Source organism: Coptis chinensis, chromosome 9, assembly GCF_015680905.1.
Source record: "Coptis chinensis isolate HL-2020 chromosome 9, ASM1568090v1, whole genome shotgun sequence".
NCBI lineage: Eukaryota > Viridiplantae > Streptophyta > Magnoliopsida > Ranunculales > Ranunculaceae > Coptis > Coptis chinensis.
The window spans coordinates 21,513,537-21,539,270 of record NC_141464.1 but is presented as its reverse complement, the minus strand read 5'-3'; the positions used below and the strand labels follow the sequence as shown (position 1 = coordinate 21,539,270).

General features: G+C 45.2%; 3 protein-coding genes across 3 annotated transcripts; 1 reads left to right on the top strand and 2 right to left on the bottom strand.

The window, feature by feature from the left end:
* Nucleotides 1-2,449: 2,449 nt before the first annotated feature.
* LOC147475191 (uncharacterized) lies at nucleotides 2,450-3,199 on the top strand. The gene has a single exon (XM_086585309.1). The coding sequence runs from the start codon at nucleotides 2,450-2,452 to the stop codon at nucleotides 3,197-3,199; it is 750 nt and encodes a 249-aa protein (XP_086441435.1).
* Nucleotides 3,200-14,548: 11,349 nt separating this feature from the next.
* LOC147475190 (uncharacterized) lies at nucleotides 14,549-15,428 on the bottom strand. Its single transcript, XM_086585308.1, has 2 exons — nucleotides 15,291-15,428; nucleotides 14,549-14,812 (listed from the first exon to the last, which is right to left on the bottom strand). Exons 1-2 carry the CDS (start codon nucleotides 15,426-15,428, stop codon nucleotides 14,549-14,551), a joined length of 402 nt encoding a protein of 133 aa, XP_086441434.1.
* Nucleotides 15,429-24,993: 9,565 nt separating this feature from the next.
* On the bottom strand, nucleotides 24,994-25,470 carry LOC147475189 (uncharacterized). The gene has a single exon (XM_086585307.1). The coding sequence runs from the start codon at nucleotides 25,468-25,470 to the stop codon at nucleotides 24,994-24,996; it is 477 nt and encodes a 158-aa protein (XP_086441433.1).
* Nucleotides 25,471-25,734: the final 264 nt, after the last annotated feature.

Here is a 25,734-nt window from a genome sequence, read left to right as displayed (position 1 = left end):
TAGGGAGCCGGTGCCCGCCGCAGGAAGAATATTGGGAACCATAAATGTTATCTTGATTGGGGGACCGAGTCACAATGCCCACCGGGATAAGGTCGAGGAGGAATGAGTATTCAACAAGTCAATGAGTCCCACCGAGGGCAGAGATACGGCACGGAGCTAACGAGTGGGGAAGAGAGGATTGCATTCTCCAGTGCAGATCTCCGAACTGTGGATATTCCACATGAGGATGCACTAGTCATTACGGTAGCGATGGGTAATTATGTGGTCAAAAGAGTCCTGATTGACCGTGGGGCCGGTGGATTCTTTGTTCAAGGAGCTCTTGAGGAGATGGGGATCGACCGGGGCAACTAAGACCTCCTCATGCGGACTAGTTTGTATGGATTCAATGGGGCGTCCACGAGCCTATGGGTGAACTTCGCTGCCGGGTAACAACGAAGTCCGGTGGCGGTGTTCTCAAGATTTATGGTGGTCGACTCCCATTCCCAATACAACGCGATCACGGGGAGGAGATGGATACATGAGATGAGGCGGTACCCTCGACCTATTATCAAGTCATACGCTTCCCTACCCTGCGGGGAACATACGAGGTTCATGGAGATCGGGTGGCCTCCAAGAACGAGTCACCGAACAATAATTAAGAGGATGTCCCGAGGGCCGGGATGTGGACCAGTGAACCCTAGGAAGAAGCCGGCATAGCAATTACAGTGCGGGGCCGTGGAAAGGGCAGAAGAGGCCGCGATGGTTCCGAAGACTTTAGATGAAACAGAAAAAGTGAACCTGGGAGAGGGCGGAGAGGAGAAGTTGACGTCGATTGGGTCGAGGCTGACGGGCGAATGGAAATATAAGTTGGTGCAGTGTTTGGTGGAGAACAAGGACGTATTTGCTTGGGGGATAGAGGATGTCACAGGTTTAGATCCGGAATTCGCATGTCATCATAAACATATATGAGGGAGGACGAAGCGGTGGAGACGAAGATGAGGGGGATGAGAACTAAATACGCAGAAGGAATCCGAGAAGAGGTTGCCAGGTTAAAGAGTGCAGGGATCATAAGAGAGGTGGAGTTCACAGAATGGATGTCCAATATAGTCGCGGTTCCAAAGAAAAATGGGAAGGTACGAATGTGTGTTGACTTCACGGACATAAACCTGGAGTGCCCGAAGGACAGTTATCCTATGCCGCGAGTGGACGAATTGGTAGACAGGGCAGCGAGATTCAGCATATTCTCATTTATGGATGCGTCCATGGGGTACAACCAGGTTGCGATGTATGGACCTGATCAGGAGAAGACCTCATTCGTTGTGGAAGGAGGCACATACTGCTATACGAGGATGCCATTTGGGTTGAAGAATGCAGGGGCTACTTTCCAGCGATTGGGGGAGAAAATGTTTGAGGGTAAAATTCGAAGGGGCATTGAGATATACATCGATAATATGGTGGAGAAAAACATGTCAGAACCAGAGCACCTGGAGGGGTTGAAGGAGATGTTCCAGATACTGCGGGTCCACAATTTGAAACTCAACCCAGAGAAATGCACATTTGGAGTCACCACGGGGAAATTTCTGGGGTACATTGTGACACAACGGGGAATAGAGGCGAACCCCGAACAGATAAGATCACTGGTGGAGATGCCGTCACCACAGACAGTGAAGGAGGTGCAGCGGTTGGCAGGTAGAGTCGCGGCTCTCAACAGATTCATCTCAAAGTCATCCGACAAATGTAGGCAGATCGGTTTGTTGAGGAACACCATGGATTTCAAATGGACGGTAGTCGCGAAGAGGCATTCGGGGGCTTAAAAGGTATCTAGAGGAAACGCCCGGTTGTCGCGAAGTGGGAAAAAAAGTTATTTTTGTACCTGGGTGTCACAGATTATGCGATCAGCTCGGTCCTCGTCCGGGTAGTAGGTAAAGTAGAAAGACCAGTGTACTTCCAGAGCAAGACCTTGTTAGATGCGGAGACTAGGTACAGCCGAGTAGAGAAGTACGCCCTTGCCTTGGTGTTCTCTGCCCTGAAGCTAAAGCCCTATTTCGAAGCCCACGCAGTGATTGTGGTAACCAACTTGCCCCTTAAGCAGGCTCTGAGGGCAGAAAAGTCAGGGAGAATGCTGAAATGGGATGTGATGCTTAGTTCATATAAGATTCAGTATCAAGTTAGGACGGCGGAGAAGGCACAGGCAGTGGCGGAGTTCTTGGCGGAGTTCCCTACAGAGGATCCTACCTGGGGGGAGGAGATGGTTTTGGAACCCGAGAGAGAAGAGGAACTGGATTGTTTGACCCATGGGATGTACGGAACGGTTGGAGGGTGTTTGCCGATGGATCGGCAACGGATGCAGGCAGCAGATAGGCGTGGTATTGGTCACTCCGGAGAACAATAGATTAGAGCAGAAGATGAATTGGGCTTCGCAGCATCAAATAACGAGGCGGAGTATGAAACGGTAATCGCGGGCATGAGAATGGCAGAAGGCCTGGGCATGAAGGAACTCACCGTATACTCCGACTCCAATTTGGTGGTATGCCAGGCGAATGGAGGGTTCACGGCTAGATGTCCTAGAATGGCAAGGTATTTGGGGGTCCTGCGGGTGTGGGCCTCAAAGTTCGACCAAATCCGATTCATCCATCTGAACCGTGGGGAGAACCGCCACGCCGATGCTCTGCCCTACGTGGCCGCCGCCATTCCAGGGTCTGAAGAAAGGACAATCGAGATAAGGAAACTGAGCAGACCGAGTACCGAGGAAAGACTGGAGGTAATGAGTACAGCGGAGGGAGACGATGGTTGGATGGGGCCTTTCAAGCAGTTCTTGGAAGGGGTTGAGGTGACCGACCCTAGAGAAAGGCGGAGATTGGAACAAGCGTCTCGGAGATACACACTGATTAGAGGAGAATTATATCGAAGAAACTTCAACGGGCCTTTGTTGAAATGTTTGGGGCCGAAGCTGGCTCAAGAGGTGCTCAGTGAGCTGCACGAAGGAGACTACAGGAGCCATTCAGCGGGCCGGACAACGGTGCACAGGTTGTTAACACAAGGTTACTTTTGGCCGCACATGAAAAGAGACGCTATGGAATTCGCCAGAAAGTGTGAGAAATGTCAAAGATTTTGTCAATTAATATGGGCCCCAGCAGAGCCGCTGCACTGTGTATCTAGCCCATGGCCATTTGCAATGTGGGCCCTCGACATAGTGGGGCCGCTGCACGTCCAGAGGTAAGAGGAGGTTTCTATTGGTCGCGACGGACTATTTTACAAAGTGGATCGAGGCCGTACCTCTGCAATTGGTAAAGGAGGTCTAAGTGATGATCAAGTTCTTGTGGGAGAACATTATTTGCCGTTTCGGGTTGCCTTATGCTATCATTGCGGATAATGGAACGCAGTTCACGGGATCGAGAGTTAAGAGCTTTCTGTAGGCCTATCATGTGAAGCAGGGATTCTCGGCCCCGTACAACCCCGAGGGCAATGGGCAGGCGGAATCCTCCAACAAGACCATACTAAACAATCTCAAGAGAAAACTGGAGGACAAGAAAGGTCCTGGGCCAATGAGCTCAATCATGTACTGTGGGCCTATCGGACAACTCCGCGGACCACTACAAAGGAGACCCCCTTTTCGTTAGCATATGGTGTGGAGGCCGTGATACCAACAGAAATGGTGGCAGGGACCACTAGAACCTTAGCCGTCGAGGATGGATCAAACTGGGGCATCCTGGCCAGAGATATGAATCTAGCTGAAGAAAGAAGAGACACCGCGCGCATCAGACTAGAAGAGTACCATCGCCGCCTCTAACGGCAGTACAACAAGAAGGTGAAACTAAGGATCTTTAAGGTGGGAGACAAGGTACTTGGACGGGTGGCCCCCAACACCAGGAAAGTGAGCGAGGGAAAGCTGGGTCTAACATGGGAGGGACCTTATGTGGTGGTTGAGGTGGGAGGATCGGGCACCTACAGGTTGCGGAGCTTGGAAGGGAAAACGGTTGAAAAACCGTGGAATGTAAGGCTGCTGAAAAAATTTCATGAGTAAATGTAATGGAAGTGGCTGTAAACTGCATGAGCTAGTTGTACATATATAAAACCTTAGCACTTTTGAGATGAGTAATGTCGCATGAATTTTTACTGCCTTCAGAGTAAAGGGAACGAAAGGGGGGAGCCTTCCAAGGACGAGAGGTCTAGAACTCAGTCGGGGCAAAAAGAGTTGTCCACGATGGGTACGAAGTCTCACACGAGCCGGGGCAAGAGGAGTCGCCCCGGACAAGATATGAGATGCCGGCAAGAGGAAGCGAAGAGGCTTCCTCTCGCCGCGGACAAGGGGTCCGACATGTGTAGAGAGGAAGGGCGGGGCCCCGACCTAAACATGGGGCAAATGAATCGAGCGCTCCCGACCAAACAGATGAAGACGATGATAGAGGTTCACTATGGCTAAAGTCACACAGGTGTCGGAGGCTGACAAGAACACTTGGAATGCATAAAGACAAAATATAAGATAAATACCACAATCAGTTATCCTCAACCAGAGGGAGTAAAAATAAAACAAAATGTATCATAAGTACTATAAAACTGCAGCAAAAGAAGCCTGGCCAGGGCACAAAACGGGCCATTTCAAGTGAAACACACTCAAGCATTTTCACAGATCACTGACTCGGCGGCTTCCTCGATGACGGCATCCGCAGCAGCGTCTATCACCCCGGCCACTAGGACAGCGGCCTCATTGACCACGGGAGCAGATTCCGGAGGTGGTACAGCAACCTCAGAAAGGGGGGCAGCGGCCGGGGCTTCAGGAAGAAGCCGTCCTTCTTTGATAAGCCGCTCATGCTCCTCCTTGATCTTCTTGGCCACTCTCTTGTCAGCCTGGGCCCGGAAGTGATCCTGGAGCTCGTCCATGTCGGTGTCGTGCTGCTTATGGAGGGCTTCCATTTCAGTCTGGTGCTTCTCGGAGAGGGAGGCAAGAGCGGCGGTATGCTGTGCTAGGAGGGTTTCCCACTGATTACTCAAGTGGTCATTAACCTTATCCATGTAAGCGAGGTGGGCGGCCTCAGCAGTCTTCAGCTCGTCCTGTGCTCTGAGCTTCTCTAAGTCCGCGGCCGCGTTCTTTTGCTCTAGGCGGGCAACGTCACCGTCCAATTGGTCAATCCTGGCCCTTGCACCAAAGACGCCTCGGATCATGTAAGAGATGTCCAAGCTCATCTGAAAAGAAGTAAATGGAGTTAGAGTATTCAGAGGGAGGAAAGGAAAGACACCCAGTACGAAGGAGAGAGTACCTTCTCCCAACCAGTGTAAAATGAGGTCCGGTGAGAGTCAAACGTTCCCTCGTCAGCATACGCCATGTCTCTAGGAAGATGAGACCCGTAGAACAGAGAAGAGGCCACTGCAGCGTTGTCCAAGGCCGAATCGCGAATGTTGAGAGTGCGGTTTCGAACCTTGAACGTGGGGCAGAAAGTAGGAATGGGCTCAGTGCCCCCTTTTTCGGAGCGGGGAGCCACCTCCTTCCCAGGCCGCTGCTCGGCACGAGAGGGAGCAGCAGGGTGTTCGGTGGATTGATGGGCGGGGTCCTCTTCAGACGCATGAGACCGTGGACGTTTAGATGCCGGGGGAGGAGAGGATTGAGCCGCGGCCGTAGGGAGAACAACGGAGACCGCCTCCTCATCTGAGTCGCTGTCGAAGAGCTTACGTTTGTGGGCACCCATGTCTGGATGGGGAGAAGTTGTGGAGGGTGAATAAGGAGACGAGTATTGGTCTTCCCAAGTGGCCAGGGACCGATAAGGGTGAGGATCAGTGGAATGATGTGGAGAAGCAGAGGATGAAGGTGGGGGACAGCGGACTGGTCTGTGGCGGTGGGGGGCGATAAAAAGGGGAACAATATTTTCCAATAAACTTAGGGTTGAGGATCGGAGAGGAGGGGAGTGGCGATGGCAGGAGGATCAATCCCAAGTACCGCCGGATTGTGCGGTCCTGTGTCGAATCTTCCGAAAGGTGGTGGAAAAAAAGAAATTATCGTTTTGTGACTTGAGTCCGGACGCCAACCTGTAAAAGAAAACGGTCAAGTCAGATGGGAGAACAAAAGACCTATACCAAGGGGATTAGTAGAGAGGCAGACTCACCGCTGGGGAGAAAAGCCAGGTGATTAAGGTTCAGGTCGGGAGGAAGATCCGCGGAGAGGAAGTTCCCAGAGATGTAAAGAGGGTAATGGTGCCACAACTTGTCCGAGGAGGTGACACGGAGGATAAAGTGCTGTTTTCTAGGGTGAACGCAGAAAGAGTGGTATCCCACGCTGATATATTTGGTGCTCTTTTTTATGTAAAAATGAGCAGTCATGTCGCGGACTGTTATTTTGGGGACTTCGGACCGGTTGTAGTGGTTTGCAGCATACATGACCCTCCAGAAATTGCCGATGCCTTGGCAGGGAGGGATGTTGAAGTGATTGCACACCTCGATGTCAAGACGGGTGAGGGGCAAACGGAGGCCGGCTACAATCTGCCCTACTGTGGCTACTAGACAGCCCGGCTTGTAGGGAACCAAGTGAGGGTAGTATGTTAAGGCAGGGACATGCTCTAAGATGACATTAGTGGGTATTCTGTAAGCCGCCTTAACAGCTTCGAGGTTAGGTCTGCGGCTGCGGGGTGGGGGTGGCGGAAGGGAAAAGGGGCGCCCAGAGGTGGAAGGAGCCTCGATCTGGTCGGGGTGAGAGGGGGAGGCGACACCATGGGACGGGGAGGAGGATGAGGTGTCGGATCTGGAAACTGACATCGAGGTCAGGGAAGAAGTCACACAGTCAAGACAGGTTGGAGAGAGGAGAAACCGAACAGTCTCAAACTCAAGAGAGAAATATGCAATATAGCAAATAAATGGACTAGAGAGGAAAAGGGACCAACCTGAGGGAATGGGGAAGCAGCGGGAACAAAAACCTCAGCAAAAGAAAACAGGAAAGACAGCCGCGCGCATGATCGGAGTAGTTAACCAGGAGGAAGAGTAGAGAGAGAGGGAGAGAGCGAACTGGGAAGAAAATGAAAGACTGAATGGAGGAGAGAAAGAATCGAGCGGGCTTTTTATAAGAGGAAGGGGAAAAAGAGTAATTGAAGGGGGGCTGAAATTGAGGCGACACCAAAAGGGATCAGTCAGTGTGTGACGTGTGGATGCACAAGGAACGAGGGGGCACAAGTCATAATTACGAAGGGACTCGTGAGTCCAGCGGTGAAAGAGAATTTTTGGGGCCGCGGATAGAACACGTGACATGGTGGACTCTCGACTCCCCGATCACCAAATGGTCGCGGACTCGAGAGGGGGCATCTGTAGTGGTAGTATGGGGGTCCAAAATATCAAAGGGAGGATGCGCCCGAGTCGATGAAAGGAATTTAGCCGTGGCATACAGGATCAGAGCTAAGGCACATGGCCGCAGTACGGAAACCCTACTACCACTACCACGAGGAGGGCCTGGATGGAGGGACAGGTGGAGGGCCTGGATGGAGGAAGAAACAGATATAAAGAGAAAGAGGAAGAGAGGAAAAAGGAGGAGAAATTCATTAAGATACGAGGGAAAACCTAAGAAAAGAGAGGAGAGCGGCCAACAGAGAGGAGGGGGGAATAGTGCTTTAAGAACCAGTGAATAGTGACAGTAACAGGGATTGGGTTGTAACAGAGAGTGAAGGAGAAATTGGTTGAGAATGAGGAGGGACAGAAACCAACCTATATAAACCTATAATCTACTAATAAGCAAACAATAAGAAGCAAAGAACTACAACACTCAACCTAGCCCTAGTCACCTATGTTTTTCTCTCTTTTCTTTCTCTCTTTTCTTTTTCTCTCTTTTCTTTCTCTCCTTTCTTTTTCTCACTGTGCGCCCCTCTTCTTCTCTCCATCCTCTTCTCTTTATACCCCTTCTCCACTTCATCTGGTTCGTCCACCTATCTGTCCATCCATCGGTCCCTCTTTCCGCCATATCTATGCCACGTCTGCAGTTTAGGGTTCCGCAGTCACGATACCATACTCCTCGACTTTCCTTATTATATTACATCTCATTCCTTATCTTGTTGACCTAGTCCACCTCTTAATATTAGGCCACTACAAATGCCCCTTCTCGATTTCGCGGTTCTGTGAGTGGACCCGGGGTTGAGAATTTCCACCGCTCTATTTTGACAGCTCATCATATTTTTCATCGATTTTCGTGCGATGTTGATGGCAATCATCACGCACATTTTCTGCAGCCCCTCGTACCTCGAGCTTCCATGTGTCGCCATTTGCCTGGGTCTGCTGTCCGACTCTTCAATTTTCTCAATCTTTGAAAATTACGCTTCTACCCCCTCCCCTATTTAAACTTCTCCCCTTCTCTTCCCTTTCTCACTTCACTTTCCCTCTCTCCCTCTGCTCTTCTTCTGCTCAGCCACTTCCCCTTTTTTCCAACCAAACTACCACTCGCACTCGCTTTCCCCGTTCCTCTGGTGGCTCCCTATTCTCTCCAGTGCACTCTTCGGGCTTATCACCTCTCTCTTCACTCCTATTGGTAAGTTTTTATTTTAGGCCTTTCTCTCTTTTGTTAGTTCTGTGTTTTTGAGTTGGTTTGTTATCTTGCGCCGGTTCATCTTCTCATCCCATGTCAAGCTTCGAAACCGGTGACTCTTCCCCTTCCCCATCTGATAGAATTGCCTCCCCACCCGCTTCTGCCCCTGTTGCGGTCCCCTCCACCTCCGGCCGTCTAGCCCCTTTGTTGCCACCGTACCCCCTTCTAGATGCCGTAGACCTAACTTGACCGCAATTCGGGCTGCCTACGGCATTTCGGCCGATATAATGCTGGAGCACGTGCCATCCGTCACCCATTACCCCCATCTGGTTCCCCGGTGACCGGGGTACCTCGTAGTTACTGTAGGTCAAATTATCGCCGGTCTACGGCTTCCTCTCACTCTTCTTGACGTTGAGGTGTGCAACCACTTGAATATTCCCCCCTGTCAAGGCATTGAGAATTTTTGGAGGATTCTGTATGCCGCGAACTCATACATCAAGACCGCCGAACCTAAGCTTACCAGCCGCGACATCTACTCTCAATATTATATCAAAACCAGTACCAAAGACGTCAGTGTCGGGTACCAATCCTTTTGTGTACGCTCTCAGAAACAATCTTTTGTACTCCGGGTCACCACCTCTGACAAGGTGTGGCACCACTATCCGTTATACGTGTCAGGTCAATTTCTTTCCGCAGACATTCCTTCCGATTTAACCCTTACCCACCTCGCCTTCATAAAATGTGGTGAATGCCTTATCTCTTCCCTTCTCTCTTAATATACTGCTCCTGTTGTCACTAATCCACGATTCCTCTTTGTTTTGCAGGTTGGCGGTCATATTCCATGTCTAGAATCTACTCCAGCATCTTCTGTCCCATCTTCCAAAGCCTTCGCGAACTTGGTCCTGCTCAAGCCGAACGCTTGGGTATCCATCCCATTACCACTACTCCCCTGGTGCCAATCCCCGCTCTACACAATATTGACGGTTTCTCTGCTCCATTTTATATACCTCCCCCTCCCAAAGAGCGGAAACCCCGAGCTTCTCCTCCTCCAAGAAAAAGGTCTCGCACCCATACCTCCCGCCGCCATCATCCCCAAACTTCCTCGCGCTCCCCCGCCTCCCTTGAATCTCTCCCGATCCCACCCACTCTTTGGCTCCTGAAGACGTCCCTTCCTACCGCTCTATCTCCACTTGGGACGATCAGTACACTTCACCCTCCTCCCCTCCCAATGATATGGACGTCCGCAAACAGAAACTGTTCGACAGTGATTCCGATAAGGATGAGGTGACGGAAGTTCCCTCCAATGAAGTGCGGGCTCCTGTTGACCAACCTCCCTCCAAGAGGCAGCGGACTACTGCATCTGAAGATCCTACTCCCGCCACTCAGCGGTCCTCCGCATCCGTAGAACACGCCCCTATCTCTTCACCCCCTCACCCTACTGTCTCCTTCCCCCGCACACGCCGGTCTGGCAAAGAACCAGCTCCGCCTACCACCCCAGCATCCGAACTTGCAGTTGCAGAGGACTTATGTCTGATTTTCAAGGTGCGCAACCGGAGGGTAAATACGACGGACTCTGCTCTGGACAATGATGTCGTAGCCTCTTCCTTGTTTTATAACGCTCATTTGCGCAAGGACATAGCATATGCGGACGGGGGTTCGTTTGACCAGCACCGTACTTCGTTGTATACCAACTAGGAAAGGATACAACTTTTTTTTTTTTTTTTTTTTTTTTTTTTTTATTTTTTAAATTTTTATCCATCTTCCTCTTTGATCCCAGGTGAGCTTGGATATCTCCTTTATGATCTGCGGCCTTTTTAGCGCCAAGAATAAGGTGACAACCCTGGAGCAAGAACTTAACGGCCCTGCTGGCTTAAGAGTTGCCTATGCCGGACTCCAATAAGATCTAGAAGCTGCCAATTTGGCTAAAGTCAAGGCGCAAGACGAGCTCAGGTCGATCCGCGGAGGGGGATATCATGAACGATACATGGATACTGTCAACGAACACCTAAGCCATCAAAGGGAAATGCTCCTTCAACAACACCAGCTCAACTTAAACGCCTTCACCCAACAGCACAAGGAGGCCGTGGACGCACTCCGCCAGAATCATCACTCTGCCAGAATCATCAGGATGCTACCGCCAAACTGCTGCAGCAGCATCAAACAGACATGATTGCTCTTCGCGACCGGTTCAAGGCCCTGGCTGACAAAAGGGTTGCCAAGAAGATCCAAGAAGAGCTTTCGTGGCTCGAACAAGAAGGCCGACTTCTCCCAGAAAGGCTTGCCACCCTAGTGATCGAATCCCCTGAGGTCGCAAGGGAAGGAGTCTCGGTCACTGAGGTCATTCCCGAACACCCTGTGATGGAAGAAAACCCCTCCCTAGTGATAGCCACTAATGAGACCGTCGCAACAACCACTGAGGGGACTACTGATGAGGTGATTGTTAATGAGTCCACCTAGGGAATGCCCTAGACATCTTTTGTATTAAAATACTGTTACAAACTCGCGATTTGCCTCGCTCCATGTGTTAGTGACTATGGTGTTTGATTTCGCTTAAAGTGCTTGTTGTCTTTTTATCTTTGAGCTTTATCAACTTGTTTAACTTGCAAAGTATACCCACATGTAACTTTCCACGTCTCTGGTTAGTCCCTTACCCTCTCTTTAGCGCACTCCTGACATTTTCCCCCTTGAAGCTTTCCATACCTCATTAGGGCACTCCACCACCTCGGCTAAGCCATGCGGCATGCCCGGTTAGGCAGTGCAGTCCGATGAAAGCAACTTTCTTTGCCCCATGTGTCTCTTGCATCTTTAATCCGCGAAGGGCTCATCCCACTCTGCGTGCTCGGTCAGACTATGAAGCCTGCTGGAACAACTCCTCTTGTCCCAGGCTCATCTCCAGCTCTAGCGTCAGCGAAGGGCTCATCCACTTCGCTGCCTCTCCCTCCGATAGGCGTGGAAGCTTGATTGGGTCACTATTCTTGCCCCATGTGTCTCTGGCATCTGTGATCCGTGGAGGGCTGATCCCACTCCGTGGGCTCGATCAGGCCATGAAGCTTGCCGGAACAACTCCCCTTGTTTTAGGCTCATTCACGCTCTAGCATCAGCGAAGGGCACATCCCCTCCACTGCCTCTCCCTCTGATAGGCATAGAAGCCTGATGGGGTTACTCCCATTGCCCCATGTGTCTCTTGCATCTCTGATCCGCGGAGCGCTCATCCCACTCCGCAGGCTCGATCAGGCCCTAAAGCCTGCTGGAACAACTCCTTTGGTTCCAGGCACCCTCCAACTCTAGTGTCAGCGAAGGGCTCATCCCCTCCGCTGCCTCTCCCTCTGATGGGGTGGAGTCCTGATGGGGGTCACTCTCCTTGCCCCCAGTGTCTCTCGCATCTCTGATTAGTGGAGGGCTCATCCCACTCCGCGGGCTCGATCAGGCCATGATGCCTGCTGAAACAACTCATTTTGTTCCAGACTCCCTCCAGCTCTAGTGTCAGCGAAGGGCTCATCTCCTCCGCTACCTCTCCCTCTGATGGGCGTGGAAGCCTGATGGGGGTCACTCTCATTGCCCCATGTGTCTCTCGCATCTCTGATCCATGGAGGGCTCATCCCACTCTACGTGCTCGATCAAGCCATGAAGCCTGCTGGAACAACTCCTCTTGTTCCAGGCTCATTCCAGCTCTAGCGCCAGCAAAGGGCTCATCCCTTCTGCTGCCTCTCCCTCTGATAGGTGTGGAAGCCTGATGGGGTCACTCTCCTTGCCCCCAGTGTCTCTCACAACTCCTGTCCGCGATTTGCATTCTCTTTTAGACGTCATACATAGCCAACAAATCTCTTTTCACAAAAGTGCTGTGGTTTTATATATTTACAAACAGCTCTAGTCCTCTGCTCTGGACCTTCCTTACATTGCTTTGTAACTTCATTACGTTCAATTGTAAAAAAAATTCAATATTCTTACATTCTAAGGATTTTCTATCAGTTTGTCCTTCATTGTTCGTAGCTTATACGTACGAGACCCACCTACTTCCACCATGGTGTACGAACCTTCCCAATTTGGACCCAACTTCCTATCCTTTTCTCTCTTTGTGCTTGGAGTCACCCGACAGAGCACCAACTCCCCTACCTTGAACTACCGCGGCTTGACCCACTTGTTTTATTGCCTCTGTAATCGCCTATGATACTCTTCTAATAGAATGCGAGCTGAGTTTCTTTTCTCATTTGCCAAATTCAGATCCCCTGCCAAGATGCGCCAATTCAATCCCTCTTCCACGGCCTTGGTTCTCATAGTAGCTGCCACCATCTCTGAAGGGATCACGGCCTCGATGTTGTATGCTAAGGTAAAGGGAGTCTCCTTGGTGGTTGTCCGAGGTATGGTTCGATAAGCCCAAAGAACATGGTTCAACTCGTCTGCCCACACACCTTTCTTGTCTTCTAACTTCCTTTTCAGGTTGTTCATTATCATTTTGTTGGAAGATTCCGCATGTCCGTTGCCCTCAGGGTTGTAGGGGGTAGAGAACACTTATTTCACCTTATACGCCTGCAGAAATTCAGTCACCTTTGCTCCCGTGAACTGTGTCCCATTGTCCGCAATGATGGCATATGACAGCCTAAACTGGCATATGATGTTCTCCCATAGAAATTTAATCACCTGTGTCTCCTTCACCTGTTGCGAAGGTACGACTTCTATCTATTTGGTGAAGTAGTCCGTGGCTGCCAACATATATCTCCTTTTACCGCTAGCCATGGGCAGTGGTCCTATGATGTCTATTGCCCACATGGTGAAAGGCCACATACTTAAGACATTATGCAGAGGTTCCGCGGGAGCGAATATCAGCTGTGAAAATCTCTGGCACTTGTCACACTTCTTAGCGAATTCCACTACATTCCTTTTCATGTGGGGACAGAAATATCCCTGTGTTAATAATCGGTGTGTTGTAGTTCTCCCAGCGAAATGACTCCCACAGTCCCCTTCGTGCAATTCTGCAAGCACCTCTAAGGCTAACTGCAACCCTAGATATTGCAACAATGGCCCATTGAACTTCTTTCGGTACAGTTCACCTTCCAACAAAACATATCTCTGAGAATCCTGTTCAAACCTTCTTCTTTCCTTCTTATCAACCACCTCCTTTCCCTCTAAGAAATGCTTAATGGGATCCATCCATCCCCCTTCTTCTTCTGCAATCTGACACACCTCTAGCATCTCCTCCGTACTTGGTTTCTCTAGTCTTCCTACCCGTATCGTTCTTTCCTCAGACCCAGGTATGGCTGCAGCCACGTATGCCAGGGCGTCCGCATGCCTATTCTCACCACGACCAAAATGTACAAATCTGAGCTTCACAAACTTGCTGGACCTTTCGTGCACCACCTTCAAATACTAAGCCATTCGCGGACATCGAGCAGCGAACCTTCGATTAGCCTGACACACCACTAGATTTGAGTCGAAATACACGTTCAGTTCCTTTACTCCCAAATCCTCGGCCATTCTCAATCCCGCTATCACTGCTTCATATTCTGCTTCGTTACTTGATTCTGCGAACCCTAGTTTCATGGTCTGTTCTATTATGTTATTATCAGGCGTGACCAACATAACTCATATGCCACTGTATGCGTCAGTGGCAGATCCATATGTGAATACTCTCCACCTGTTCCTCTTATCCCAAGGGTCTAGTAGGTCGGGCTCCCCCTCCCTCTCTGGTTCCATGACCATCTCTTCTCCCTAAGTGGGATCTTCTGTGGGGAACTCAGCCAGAAACTCTGCTACTTCCTGCGCCTTCTCCGCGGTTCTTATATGATATTGTATCTCATACGAACTAAGCATCATTGCCCATTTCAACATTCTACCTGACTTCTCGGTCCTTAATGCGTGTTTGAGAGGCAGGTTAGTCACCACCACCATCGAGTGTGACTCAAAGTAAGGTTTCAGCTTTAGAGCCGAGAAGATTAACGCAAGGGCATACCTCTCAATTCTACTATACCGCGTCTCTGCATCCAACAAGGTTTTGCTTTGAAAATACACCAGCTTCTCCATTCTGTCGACTAGACGGACAAGAACTGAACTAACTGCATACTCGATAGCCCCCAAATACAACTACAACTTCTCCCCCTGCTCTGGCCGAGATAACAAGGGAGCCTTACCCAAATACCTCTTCAACTCTTGAAACGCCTCCTCGCATTCTGATGTCCACAAGAAATCCGGGGTGCTTCTCAATAATCGATACAGCAGTCTACACTTATTAGATGATTTGGAAATGAACCTATTCAAAGCCGCAACCTTACCCGCCAACCGCTGCACTTCCTTGACATTCTGCGGTGACAACATCTCCACCAAAGCTCTTATCTGTTCCGGATTAGCCTATATTCCCCGCTGAGTAACAATATAGCCCAAGAACTTTCCCGTGGTCACTCTGAATGTGCATTTCTAGGTTCAACTTCAAATTGTATTTTCACAGTATCCCGAATGTCTCTTTTAATCCTTCTAAATGTTCATCCTCCGACATGCTTTTCTCCACCATGTCATCTATGTAAACTTCAATCCCCTTCTGAATCTTACTTTCGAACATTTTCTCACCCAGCCGCTGGAAAGTGGCTCCCACATTCTTCAATCTAAATGGCATCCTGGTATAACAATACGTGCCGCCTTCGACGACAAATGATGTCTTCTCCTGATCTGGCCCGTACATCGCGACCTGGTTATATCCCATAGATGCATCCATGAACGAAAATATTTTGAATCCTACTGTCCTATCCACCAATTCATCCACCCGCGGCATGGGATATCTATCTTTCGGGCACTCTACATTCACATCTGTAAAATCGACGCACATACGAACCTTGCCATTCTTTTTTGGTACCATGACCACATTGGACAACCAATCTGTGAATTCCACTTCTTGTATTATTCCAGCTCCTTTTAACCACACAACCTCTTTGCGAATGCCCTCCGCATACTTTGGTCTAATGCCCAGCATCCTTTACCTCACTGGCTTGGCATCCTCTTTCATGTGTAGCCGATGACATGCGAACTCCGGGTCTAACCCCGTAACATCCTCAATTACCCACGCAAACACGTCTTTGTTTTCTGATAAGAATTGTATTAACTTACTTTTCCACTCCTCCGGCAAACTGGATCCTACCGCGGTGAACCTCTCTTCCTCCCCTTCCTCAATATTTACTACTTCAATCTGGCACGCGCTCCTTTTGTGTTTATTGGATGGTATATGGATGATGTAGATAGATGATGGTCGTTGAACAAAATAGAAGCGTATCAAAACCTAATTATCCCTCAATAAGTAAAGGATGAGTAGAGTATCGTTCCACTTTTAAGTGTATGTTTATACGACGGACAAGGCTGGAAAGGGGGTTTGAGGGATTAAAAACTATGATTATAGATATTGTAGATTCCTAATGTTAAAATAAACTAAACTAACTAAACTATTGAGAATTTATAAGAGAGAGAATTCAAGAGATTAGAATCCACCGATACTTTTAATCTGTGACCTTATGCTTCATGATTGTTCTCACAATTAGACTACAATTAGGCAATCGAGCGAGTGTCGATGCCCTCTTGGACAAAATATCGTTAACAAATAACTCTACTTAAGGTTGTTCCTATGTTTATGCTATTAATATCTTATTTCCTTTTATGTGAGCTTGGGCAGCTATTCAATGAATCACCATCTATGGCAAACACAAGGAATACTTCCCTTACTCTAAAACAATACACAACTAGAAGAAAAATAGAGAATAATAGTATAATATTTAATTACAATAAATAAAACCTTATTCTAGCATTATATTTAATTACAATAAATAAAAGCATGTCACTAGCAAATATTCAATTGCAATAAATAAAACCCTAAACTAGCATGATATTCGATTGCAATAAATAAAAACCTTAATCTATACTTCCATCCCTTGGTCTAGGCAATGGAACTAATAACTAAAAACATAAATAACTAACCTGATTGAAGAACACCATGAACAAAAAAAATCATCAAACCCTAAGCACCGACTTCATCTCCTCCCTTGAAGGAGAAGATTAGCATTCCATAAAGAAGGAAGAACACGAAGAATGAGAAGAAGAAGAGTTGAAGAACATAAGACTAGAAAGACTAATTTATTAAGATTCGGCTAGTTAAAACCGAATCTTTTATTATTAATCTCTCTCTACCTCAAGTTCTGTAGACAAGAGTATATGTGAATTGGCAAATTACATGAGGCACTTAGGTCATTTATTTATAGGGGTTACAATGAGTTCTAGAAGCATTCCCAACCGCCATTTGTTTCCAAATACAAATCAACTTCTTTCAGAGTCCAACTTCATCTCCAAAGCTGAGAAGGAATTTGCTACATTGTAGTTTTATATGCGTCTGGGCCGACGATCCATCGTCTCGGGACAAATGAAGCAAGCAATGCCTCTCCGGATGCAGCGATCCATGCGTCCCGATAGATGGAAATATTAGCGGAAGTCTATTTTGTCTCTTCTGCTCTATCCTTCTATCCTCTTTTGTGGGCTTTGGTCCAAGTAACGAATGCTTTGGCCTTGGGCTTCCAAATAGGCTTTAAAATAGGTCCAAGTCATATCTTTAATAGCTTCAATTCCTTGGCCTTCTCCATGATTGTCCACGGGCTTCCCATGTGATCTTTAATACTCTGAATTGCTCCGTTTTACCCCTTTTTCTCTAATATTCTACAAAACTCTCTTTTTCACCTGTAGAATCATAAAACATAACTTAGAAACACTATTAGTCCACTAAGATGGCTAAACAAGAGGCATAATCGAAGGGTTGAATTGCACTTTTTGAGCACTTATCAAAACTCCCAACTAGCCTTTTGCTAGTCTCTTAGCAAATAAGATAAAAAATTAGATAAGTGATCAAAATCACATCTTAATAACAAAAATAAAATCCTAACTCATTTTTCCAGGCATCGCGATTGCATTTACCATATGTAACAAGGCTTTAAACCTTTAAGTTTCCTAAAAAGGATGAGTTATAGTCTCGTGAGGATTTTCAGGTGATATACCCACAAAATCAATCAATGATAGTATTTTTTAGAGAGAGAAATTCCTTATCCACTTAGTGCTTACTCCAACAGACGGTCTCTATTGCTAACTACGTTGCTGCAAAAACTCATAGATTATGATGAGAGATAGTAAAAATTGACAAAATTCTCAATCAAGGCTTATGTGTGTACTTAGTCAATCTCCTATACTCTCCTATCCAAGAAACGAAATCTCTAGTTTACCTTTAGATAGATAATTTTGACTTTCAATCCTCACCAGTCATACTCTTAAAAAAGAATATCTCAGAAGATGGTCTACTATTTTACCTCATGTATGTGGGGAAAAGAATAATGAATACGAGCATCCCACATACTACCTTAAAAAACAGACTTCTAGATGACAGTAGTCTCATGGAAAGAATGTCAATCACATATGAAGTGTCAGGTCCTTCACTTTAGCATCCTCTCACCCATTCTAGACTTCGTACCATACTGTAGTGATAAGTCATGGGTTGCAACTTGGCTTGGGTATTGGTTTATGAAGGAAAGGCAAAAAGGATTCAAAGGTTGTTTCTGAAAACACTAAAGGTTTTGCTTCTTTCTTTAGAAAATTTCTTGAAATTCTGTATTGCAGAGAAAATTATTCCTTTGTCTTAGCTTTTCCATCCATTCTGTTTACTTTTTTTTTTTTTTTTTTTTTTTTTTTTGAATTTAGTGGTATATCTTTGATTAGTACTGGATATGCTTGTTTTCCACTAGCTTCTTTCACTTAGAACAGAATTATGGTTTTCATTGTATCTCTTTGATATTTCCTTGTAATCTTCTTTTTGTGCTCTTTCTTCCTCCTTGTTCCCCTCGTATTCTCAGAAACATATGGGTATGGCTGATAAAGGTTTTTGGCTATACTCCTTGTCTGAAGTTGGGTAAAGGGTAAAGGGTTTTATGAAAGAAAATAGCTTATTGTAAGGCTCAAAAGGGTTCAACATGATGGTCCTACTAGGTGGGATAAGGGCTGAATGGATTCACTACTTGACTTATCAGTATGATACTATGTTTCAAATAGACTACAAGACCTAATGGCTATCTCCCCAGTTGATGTCACTTCGTGATTAACCAAATCAGCGAATAATAAGACTATATTACAACGACATAAAGAACTGAAAGATGTTGAGTCACTTAGACTCGGATTTTTCGTAAGACTCTCTAAAGAATGGGTATAAAGCTCAAGCCTCACGGGCTAAGTCTAAAAATTCTACTTCCAATTTACTAGGGGTTTAAATCTCTCTTCTAGCAAAAGTACACAAAACTGACCAAGTACTATGGTGGTGCCTTGATAAAGAATTCTATCAACAAGAACTATGGCCGAGCATAATAAATAGTCTAAGAGGTAATGAAATCAATAATATCAACTATCTATCAAACTCAACACTAAGCAGTATAGAATATATATCCCAGACTCATCATTAAAATTCATTTTTCTCATGCTACTGATATAGAAACAAAAATATTTTTATTTTTGAAAACTAATTTTTGAAATTCATTTCTCAAGTACACCCTCCCCCAACTTAACATATGCATTGTCTTCAATGTATAGAAATTAAGTAAATGAAATGAATGAGAAAAAGAGAAGATGTTACAATTGACGCCAAATATCAAAATTAATCCAAAAAATAAGAACATTTCATTTTACCATTTTTTTTTGTTAGGTCTTTTTAAGTCAGATCCCTAAGACTATATATCATGCATTATCAATTTGGAGTGAGGAGATCAGATTTTCTTACCCAAATTTGATGAATGTTTGGAGGACGAGGAGGTCTCACCTTGTGGGTTGTCAAAAATACTCCTTGATATGCTGGAAAGATTGCTGGTGAAGTTGCTTCTCTACCTTGAACTATTTCAGGTCTGATAATTGTGTGATAAGCCTTGTGGTTCCTCTGTGTAGAAGATTGACAAAAATCTTTCTTTCTAACAAGACAATAGTATCGGATGTGTCCCTTACCACTACAGTAATGATAATGGATGTCTAGCTAACTGCGCTCAAGGTGGGCGGTAGACTGGTTCACATACTTATCTCTTTCAGACAATGATGGTGAAAAAGAGGCTTCAACAGTGCAATGCTTCTTATCAATATGGTCTACTTTCTGCTTCAGAAGACTCATTTCAGTTTCTAGATTCTATTGTTTTTCCAAAACTTCTTTAAGTTGATTATCTAGCAACTGATTTTTTTGGGTAGAAGTCTGTTGTTCATCCTGAAATGTAAAGTTCATTTTCTCAAGATATGATACTCTTTCTGCCAATTTTCCATTATGCTCACTTAAATCTTGAATTTTCTGTAGAGATTCCAAGAACATGGCTAGCAACACCTCTGTGGTGCGGTTCTCAGGTTCATCACAGTTTTTTGTAGATTGAGACTCTCAATTTTATCTTCGAATGGGAAGGATTCTTGTATCATGCTATCAAGGAAGTACACCTCTTCACCTTTGGCGTCATCATAATCCTTATACAACAGGTGAAAGATATTTATGTCCATGGACATCTTACCAAAGTTTATCTTCATTTCACCGTTCTGACAATTTATCAAAGCTTTTGCGGTAGCGAGGAAAGGCTGGCCTATAATAATTGGAATTTTATCAAAGGCCTCCTTAGTGTCTATCACAATGAAATCTACTAGATAGTAGAAATCGGTTACTTGAACAAGAACATCCTCAACTACGCCTCTGGGAATCTTGGTAGAACAGTCAGCTAACTTCAATTTGACTTTTGTAGGCTTTAGGTTCTCTAGGCCCAACGCTTGGTACACATGATATGGCAAGAGATTAACACTAGCACCAAGGTCTAAAAGAGCATTACCTGTGAATTTTTCTCCTATCTTACATGATATTGTAGGACTTCCTAGATCTTTGAGCTTGACTGGAGTTTGCTGATGGATAATTGATGTTGTTTGTCTGGCTAGAAATGCTCGCTTTGGAACATGAGTACTTCTCTTTATGTTGCATGCATCCTTCAAGAATTTGGCATATGATGGCAACTGGCTGATCGCTTTCAGAAAGGGGATATTGATGTTATCTTTCTCAAATGCCTCCTTCATCTTAAAAAATTGCTTGTCCTTTTTGCTTTGAGCAAAAAACATAGGAACATGTGCCTTTGGTACAAACACATCAGCATGTGTCTGCTTTTCTTTCTCTTTGTCATTCTTGCATATCTTGTCTTGGTCATCTTGACAAATGGGAGTGGAAAGGATTTCCCCCACTTCCTTTCGAACTTCATTTGAAATCTTGATAGATTGCTCTGTAGCAATGTCATCATGAGAAGGTAAAGTCAACCTGGTTGTCTATCTTCAATCGATCCGAGTAGTATGGCGGTGACATGATCATGGAGGTGATCAGTACTTGAAGTTGTCCCAATATGGCATACATCTTTGCTCATCGATATCGGTTCTAATAAGCTAGGTTGAGTGGCTTGTGTCTTTACAGACAAAGCAGTGGTGAGTTGGTTGACCTTAGCCTCTAGAGACTCCATTCTAGAACATTGACTTGCCTGAGATTGCTGGAGATTGAGCTGAGACTGTGCAATAACCTCTAGAACACTTTCAAACTTCTGATTTTTCTGTGATAGCAAAGTAATAACATTCTCCAGGTTGGTAGGTGTGATATACTTTCTCCTATGATCAGGCACTAACTCTCCAATTGTATTGGAATTCTGCTAAGAGTATAATTGTTATTGAGGAACCAACTATGAAGTTTGACTTATCTGTGGAATATAATTTTGATCTTGAGAACCTGGGGGTCCAGCGTTCTATATCCAATAATTGCCTTGAAAGTTATTACCACCTTGGTTGGGCCTCTGAAATGAGTTTATATTGTACTCTCTAACTGATGCATGTTGATAGTAACTAGGACATTCTAGAGTTGTATGAGAAGTGCCCAAATAGACTTCATAGTATTGGCAAGCTTGCATGACTAGGAGAGATTTAGCTTAAGACTTGTTGATCTTGGAGGGATTCATGGAGAACTGGTTGAATTTCTTACTCAGAGTTTCAATACTGGTGGCCAGGCTGGCCAATGTAGACTTCAGTTCTTGATCTGATTGTTCATGTGCTTGGTAACCAAATTGCTTTGGCTCCCCCTCCATGGTAGTGACATCCTCGTTGCTAGTAGTCCATTGTTGTGTTTCTTCAGCTAAATTCTCGAGAAAGTTGTAAGCTTCTTCTCTATCCATTGATGTAAACTTGCCTTTGTGCATTTACTGTATCATATGCTTGTTCATCATCGAGAGTCCTCGATAGAAAAAATGAGCCAGTGTGCTCTTGTCGTATCCATGATGTGGACACGAGACTAGCAGATTGTTGAATCGCTCCCAACTATAATGATATTCTTCAGTCGCTTTTCCTTTGAAATTGCAGATATCTTGCTGCATGGCATCAGTCTTCTGGGGTGGGTAGAACTTGTTCATAAACTTCGTTCTCAACTTCTCCCAGTTATCTATTAAATTGATCGGTTGTGCAATTAACCATTCAGATGCTTTACCTTCGAGTGAGAGCGGAAAAAGAATCAACTTGATACTCTCATCTTTGATATTCTGATTCTTGAAAGTTCTGAGGACTGATAGAAATTTGTTCATGTGAACATATGGCTGAACATTGTCTGAACTGTTGAACTTTGGAAGCATAGAGATTACTGATGCTCTAAGCTCAAACTGGTTAGCTTCTGTCTCTGGAAAAACAATATTGCTGGGTGGGTCTCCAATGATTGGCGAATAGAAATCGCTCAGCTTCTTCCTCTGTTGTGCTTGCATGGGTGGGATAACTTCACCATTATTCGGTTCCATAACGTACACCTCCATCATTGCGTGCGGCCATTGTATCAATCTCATCTAGTATTCTTGTGAGTCGATTGTTAAACCTTGTCTACTGTTGTGTTCTTACCGGATGATGATATGGACAATGCGGCATACACTAGAAAATGTTATGCGAAAAATGACGAAAAACTATCCTACAATGCTTGAATAATATGCAACTATTCTAAATTATACTTAAATGTAAAACTATTTTCCTTCAACTGGGTTGGGCTTTGCAGCTAGTATCTCACCCGTTGTCTAAAGCTGTCTCTTCTAGAGTTATGGTGAATCACTTGGATTGCTTAAGTACCACGACCCATAGACGATAGTCCGTTTGTCAAGATTCAGACAAGAAATACTAGAGTTTGAAGTTTCGCTGTGTTGGCTTACAACTTCAATTGTTGAAAAGGCCCTAAATGCAATTATACTAGAAAGCAATAAAACTAAACTACGATGCAACTATACTAAGAAAGCAATAAAACTAAACTACGATGCAACTATACTAAGAATGAAATAAAAAGAATGAAGATTCGACAAACCTGGATGGTAGATCTTGTCTTTGAGATGTCCTTCAAGCTTCTCTCTTTCTTAAAAGGATGGATGATGCGGCTAAAATTACCTCAAGATCCAAAGTTCTAATCTTGAAAGAAAACGTTAAACATAAACAACTTAAAATGGCAGCGGCGCCATTTGACACTCGCTCCTTTTGTATTTATTGGATGGTATATGGATGATGTAGATAGATGATGGTCATTGAACAAAATAGAAGCATATCAAAACCTAATTATCCCTCAATAAGTAAAGGATGAGTAGGGTATCGTTCCACTTTTAAGTTTGTTTATATGAAGGACATCACTGGAAAGGGGGTTTGAGGGATTAAAAACTATGATTATAGATATTGTAGATTCTAATGTTAAACTAAACTAAACTAACTAAACTATTGAGAATTTATAAGAGAGAGAATTCAAGAGATTATAATCCACCGATAATTTTAATCTGTGACCTTATGCTTCATAGTTGTTCTCATAAGTAGACTATAATTAGGTAATCGAGCGAGTGTCGATGCCCTCTTGGACAAAATATCATTAACGAATAACTCTACTTAAGGTTGTTCCTATGTTTATGCTATTAATATCTTCTTTCCTTTTATGTGAGCTTGGACAGCTATTCAATGAATCACCACCATCTAAGGCAAACACAAGGAATACTTCCCTTACTTTAAAACACTACACAACTAGAAGAAAAGTAGAGAATAATAATATAATATTCAATTACAATAAATAAAACCCTATTCTAGCATTATATTCAATTATAATAAATAAAAGCATGTCACTAGAAAATATTCAATTGCAATAAATAAAACCTTAAACTAGCATGATATTCGATTGCAATAAATAAAAACCTTAATCTATACTTCCATCTTCTGGTCTAGGCAATAGAACTAATAACTAAAAACATAAATAACTAACCTGATTGAAGAACACCATGAACCAAAAAAATCATCAGACCTTAAGCACCGGCTTCATCTCCTCCCTTGAAGGAGAATATTAGCCTTCCATAAAGAAGGAAGAACACGAAGAACAAGAAGAAGAAAAGTTGAAGAACATAAGACTAGAAAGACTAACCTTTTAAGACTCGGCTAGTTAAAACCGAATCTTTTATTATTAATCTCTCTCTGCCTCAAGTTCTAGAGACAAGAGTATATGTGAATTGGAAAATTACATGAGGCACTTAGGTCCTCTATTTATAGGGGTTACAATGAGTTCTAGAAGCATTCCAAACCGCCATTTGTTTCCTAATACAAATTAACTTCTTTCAGAGTCCAATTTTATCTCCAAAACTGAGAAGGAATTGGCTACAGTGTCGTTTCATCGTGCGGGCCTTACGATCCATCGTCTCGGGGACCTTAAAGAGTCACGCCATCTGGCAAGACGATAGTCGCGTGTCTCCGAACCCGAGACTCTATTTTTCCTCTTTTGCTCCATCCTTCTTTCCTCTTTTGCGGGCTTTGGTCCAAGCAACGAATCCTTTTGCCTTGGGCTTCCAAATAGGCTTTAAAATAGGTCCAAGTCGTATCTTTAATAGTTTCAATTACTTGGCCTTCTCCATGATTGTCCACGGGCTTCCCATGTGATCCTTAATGCTCCGAATTGCTCCATTTTACCCCTTTTTCTCTAATATTCCACAAAACTCTCTTTTTCACCTGTAGAATCATAAAACATAACTTACAAACACTATTAGTCCACTAAAATGGCTAAACAAGAGGCATAATTGAGGGTTAAATTGCACTTTTTGAGCACTTATCACAATCTCATCGAGTGTCTTCGGACCTACCGCCGACTCCTCCTTCCCCTCCACAGAGGCGCATTGTAATTGCTATGCCTGCCTCTTCATAGGGTTTGAGTTCTCTTCTTCTGGTCCGCTGATTAATTGTTTCACTGTACCTCTATGACTGTTCCTTGCCGTCACCTGATCTCCGTGAACTTTGTACATACCGGTTAGGGTGGGAAACCATATCACTTGATAGTATGTTGACGGGACAACCTTCATCTCGTGAATCCACCGCTTCCCTAAAATTGGGTTGTACTGAGAAGAAGAGTCTACCACCATAAACTGTGCAAAGACCGTCACTGGACCCGTTGTTACAGGCAATAATAGTTCTCCCATAGGCTCCGTCATACTCCCATTGAACCCTTATAAATTAGTTCGCGAAGGCCTTAATTGCCTAGGATCCATCCCTATTTTTTCCAAAGCTCCTTTAAACAACAAGTCCACTGCACTACCGCAATCGATCAACACCCTCTTCACCATGTAATTGCCCATCGCTACTGTGATGACCAATGCATCTTCATGGGGAGAATCCACTGCCCGCAGGTCCGCACTGCTAAAGACGATCCTGTCTCTGTCCTCTGTGGTCCCTACCCTTGGTCGTGGTCTGTCTGTCTCGTCATTGATCTGCTGGATGCTCGCGGTTCTCCTCATCCTATCTCTATGAGCATTATGACTTAGTACCTCTCCACTGAAAATCACATTAATAGTCCTTAGTATCCGGTCCTGGCGCGGCACATGCTCCTCATTCTGTGCTCCCCTCACAAACTCCCTCATCCTCCCTTTTTCTACCAATCGTTGAACCAACCACTTTAGTACGTGCATAATAGTCGTCGGTCTCATGATTGTGTATCTGATGATAGGCGTTGAAAGGTTTATCTGGTAATTCTACTGGGGTGTTCCACGGCCCTTCATATCCCTGCAGGTTCTTAATCGCCGGCAATATTTTCTCAGGGGTCTATTCAGCGGTGTCACTTCTATCTCACGGTATGGCTTCCTTTCTCTGTTTTCTCTTCGAATCCCCTCCCGGCTTCTTTCTGCCCTTGGTGGGTATCCGCGGTACCCACTGCTTTCCTTTTCGGACGCCCCCGCTCTTCGGTGTTCTCT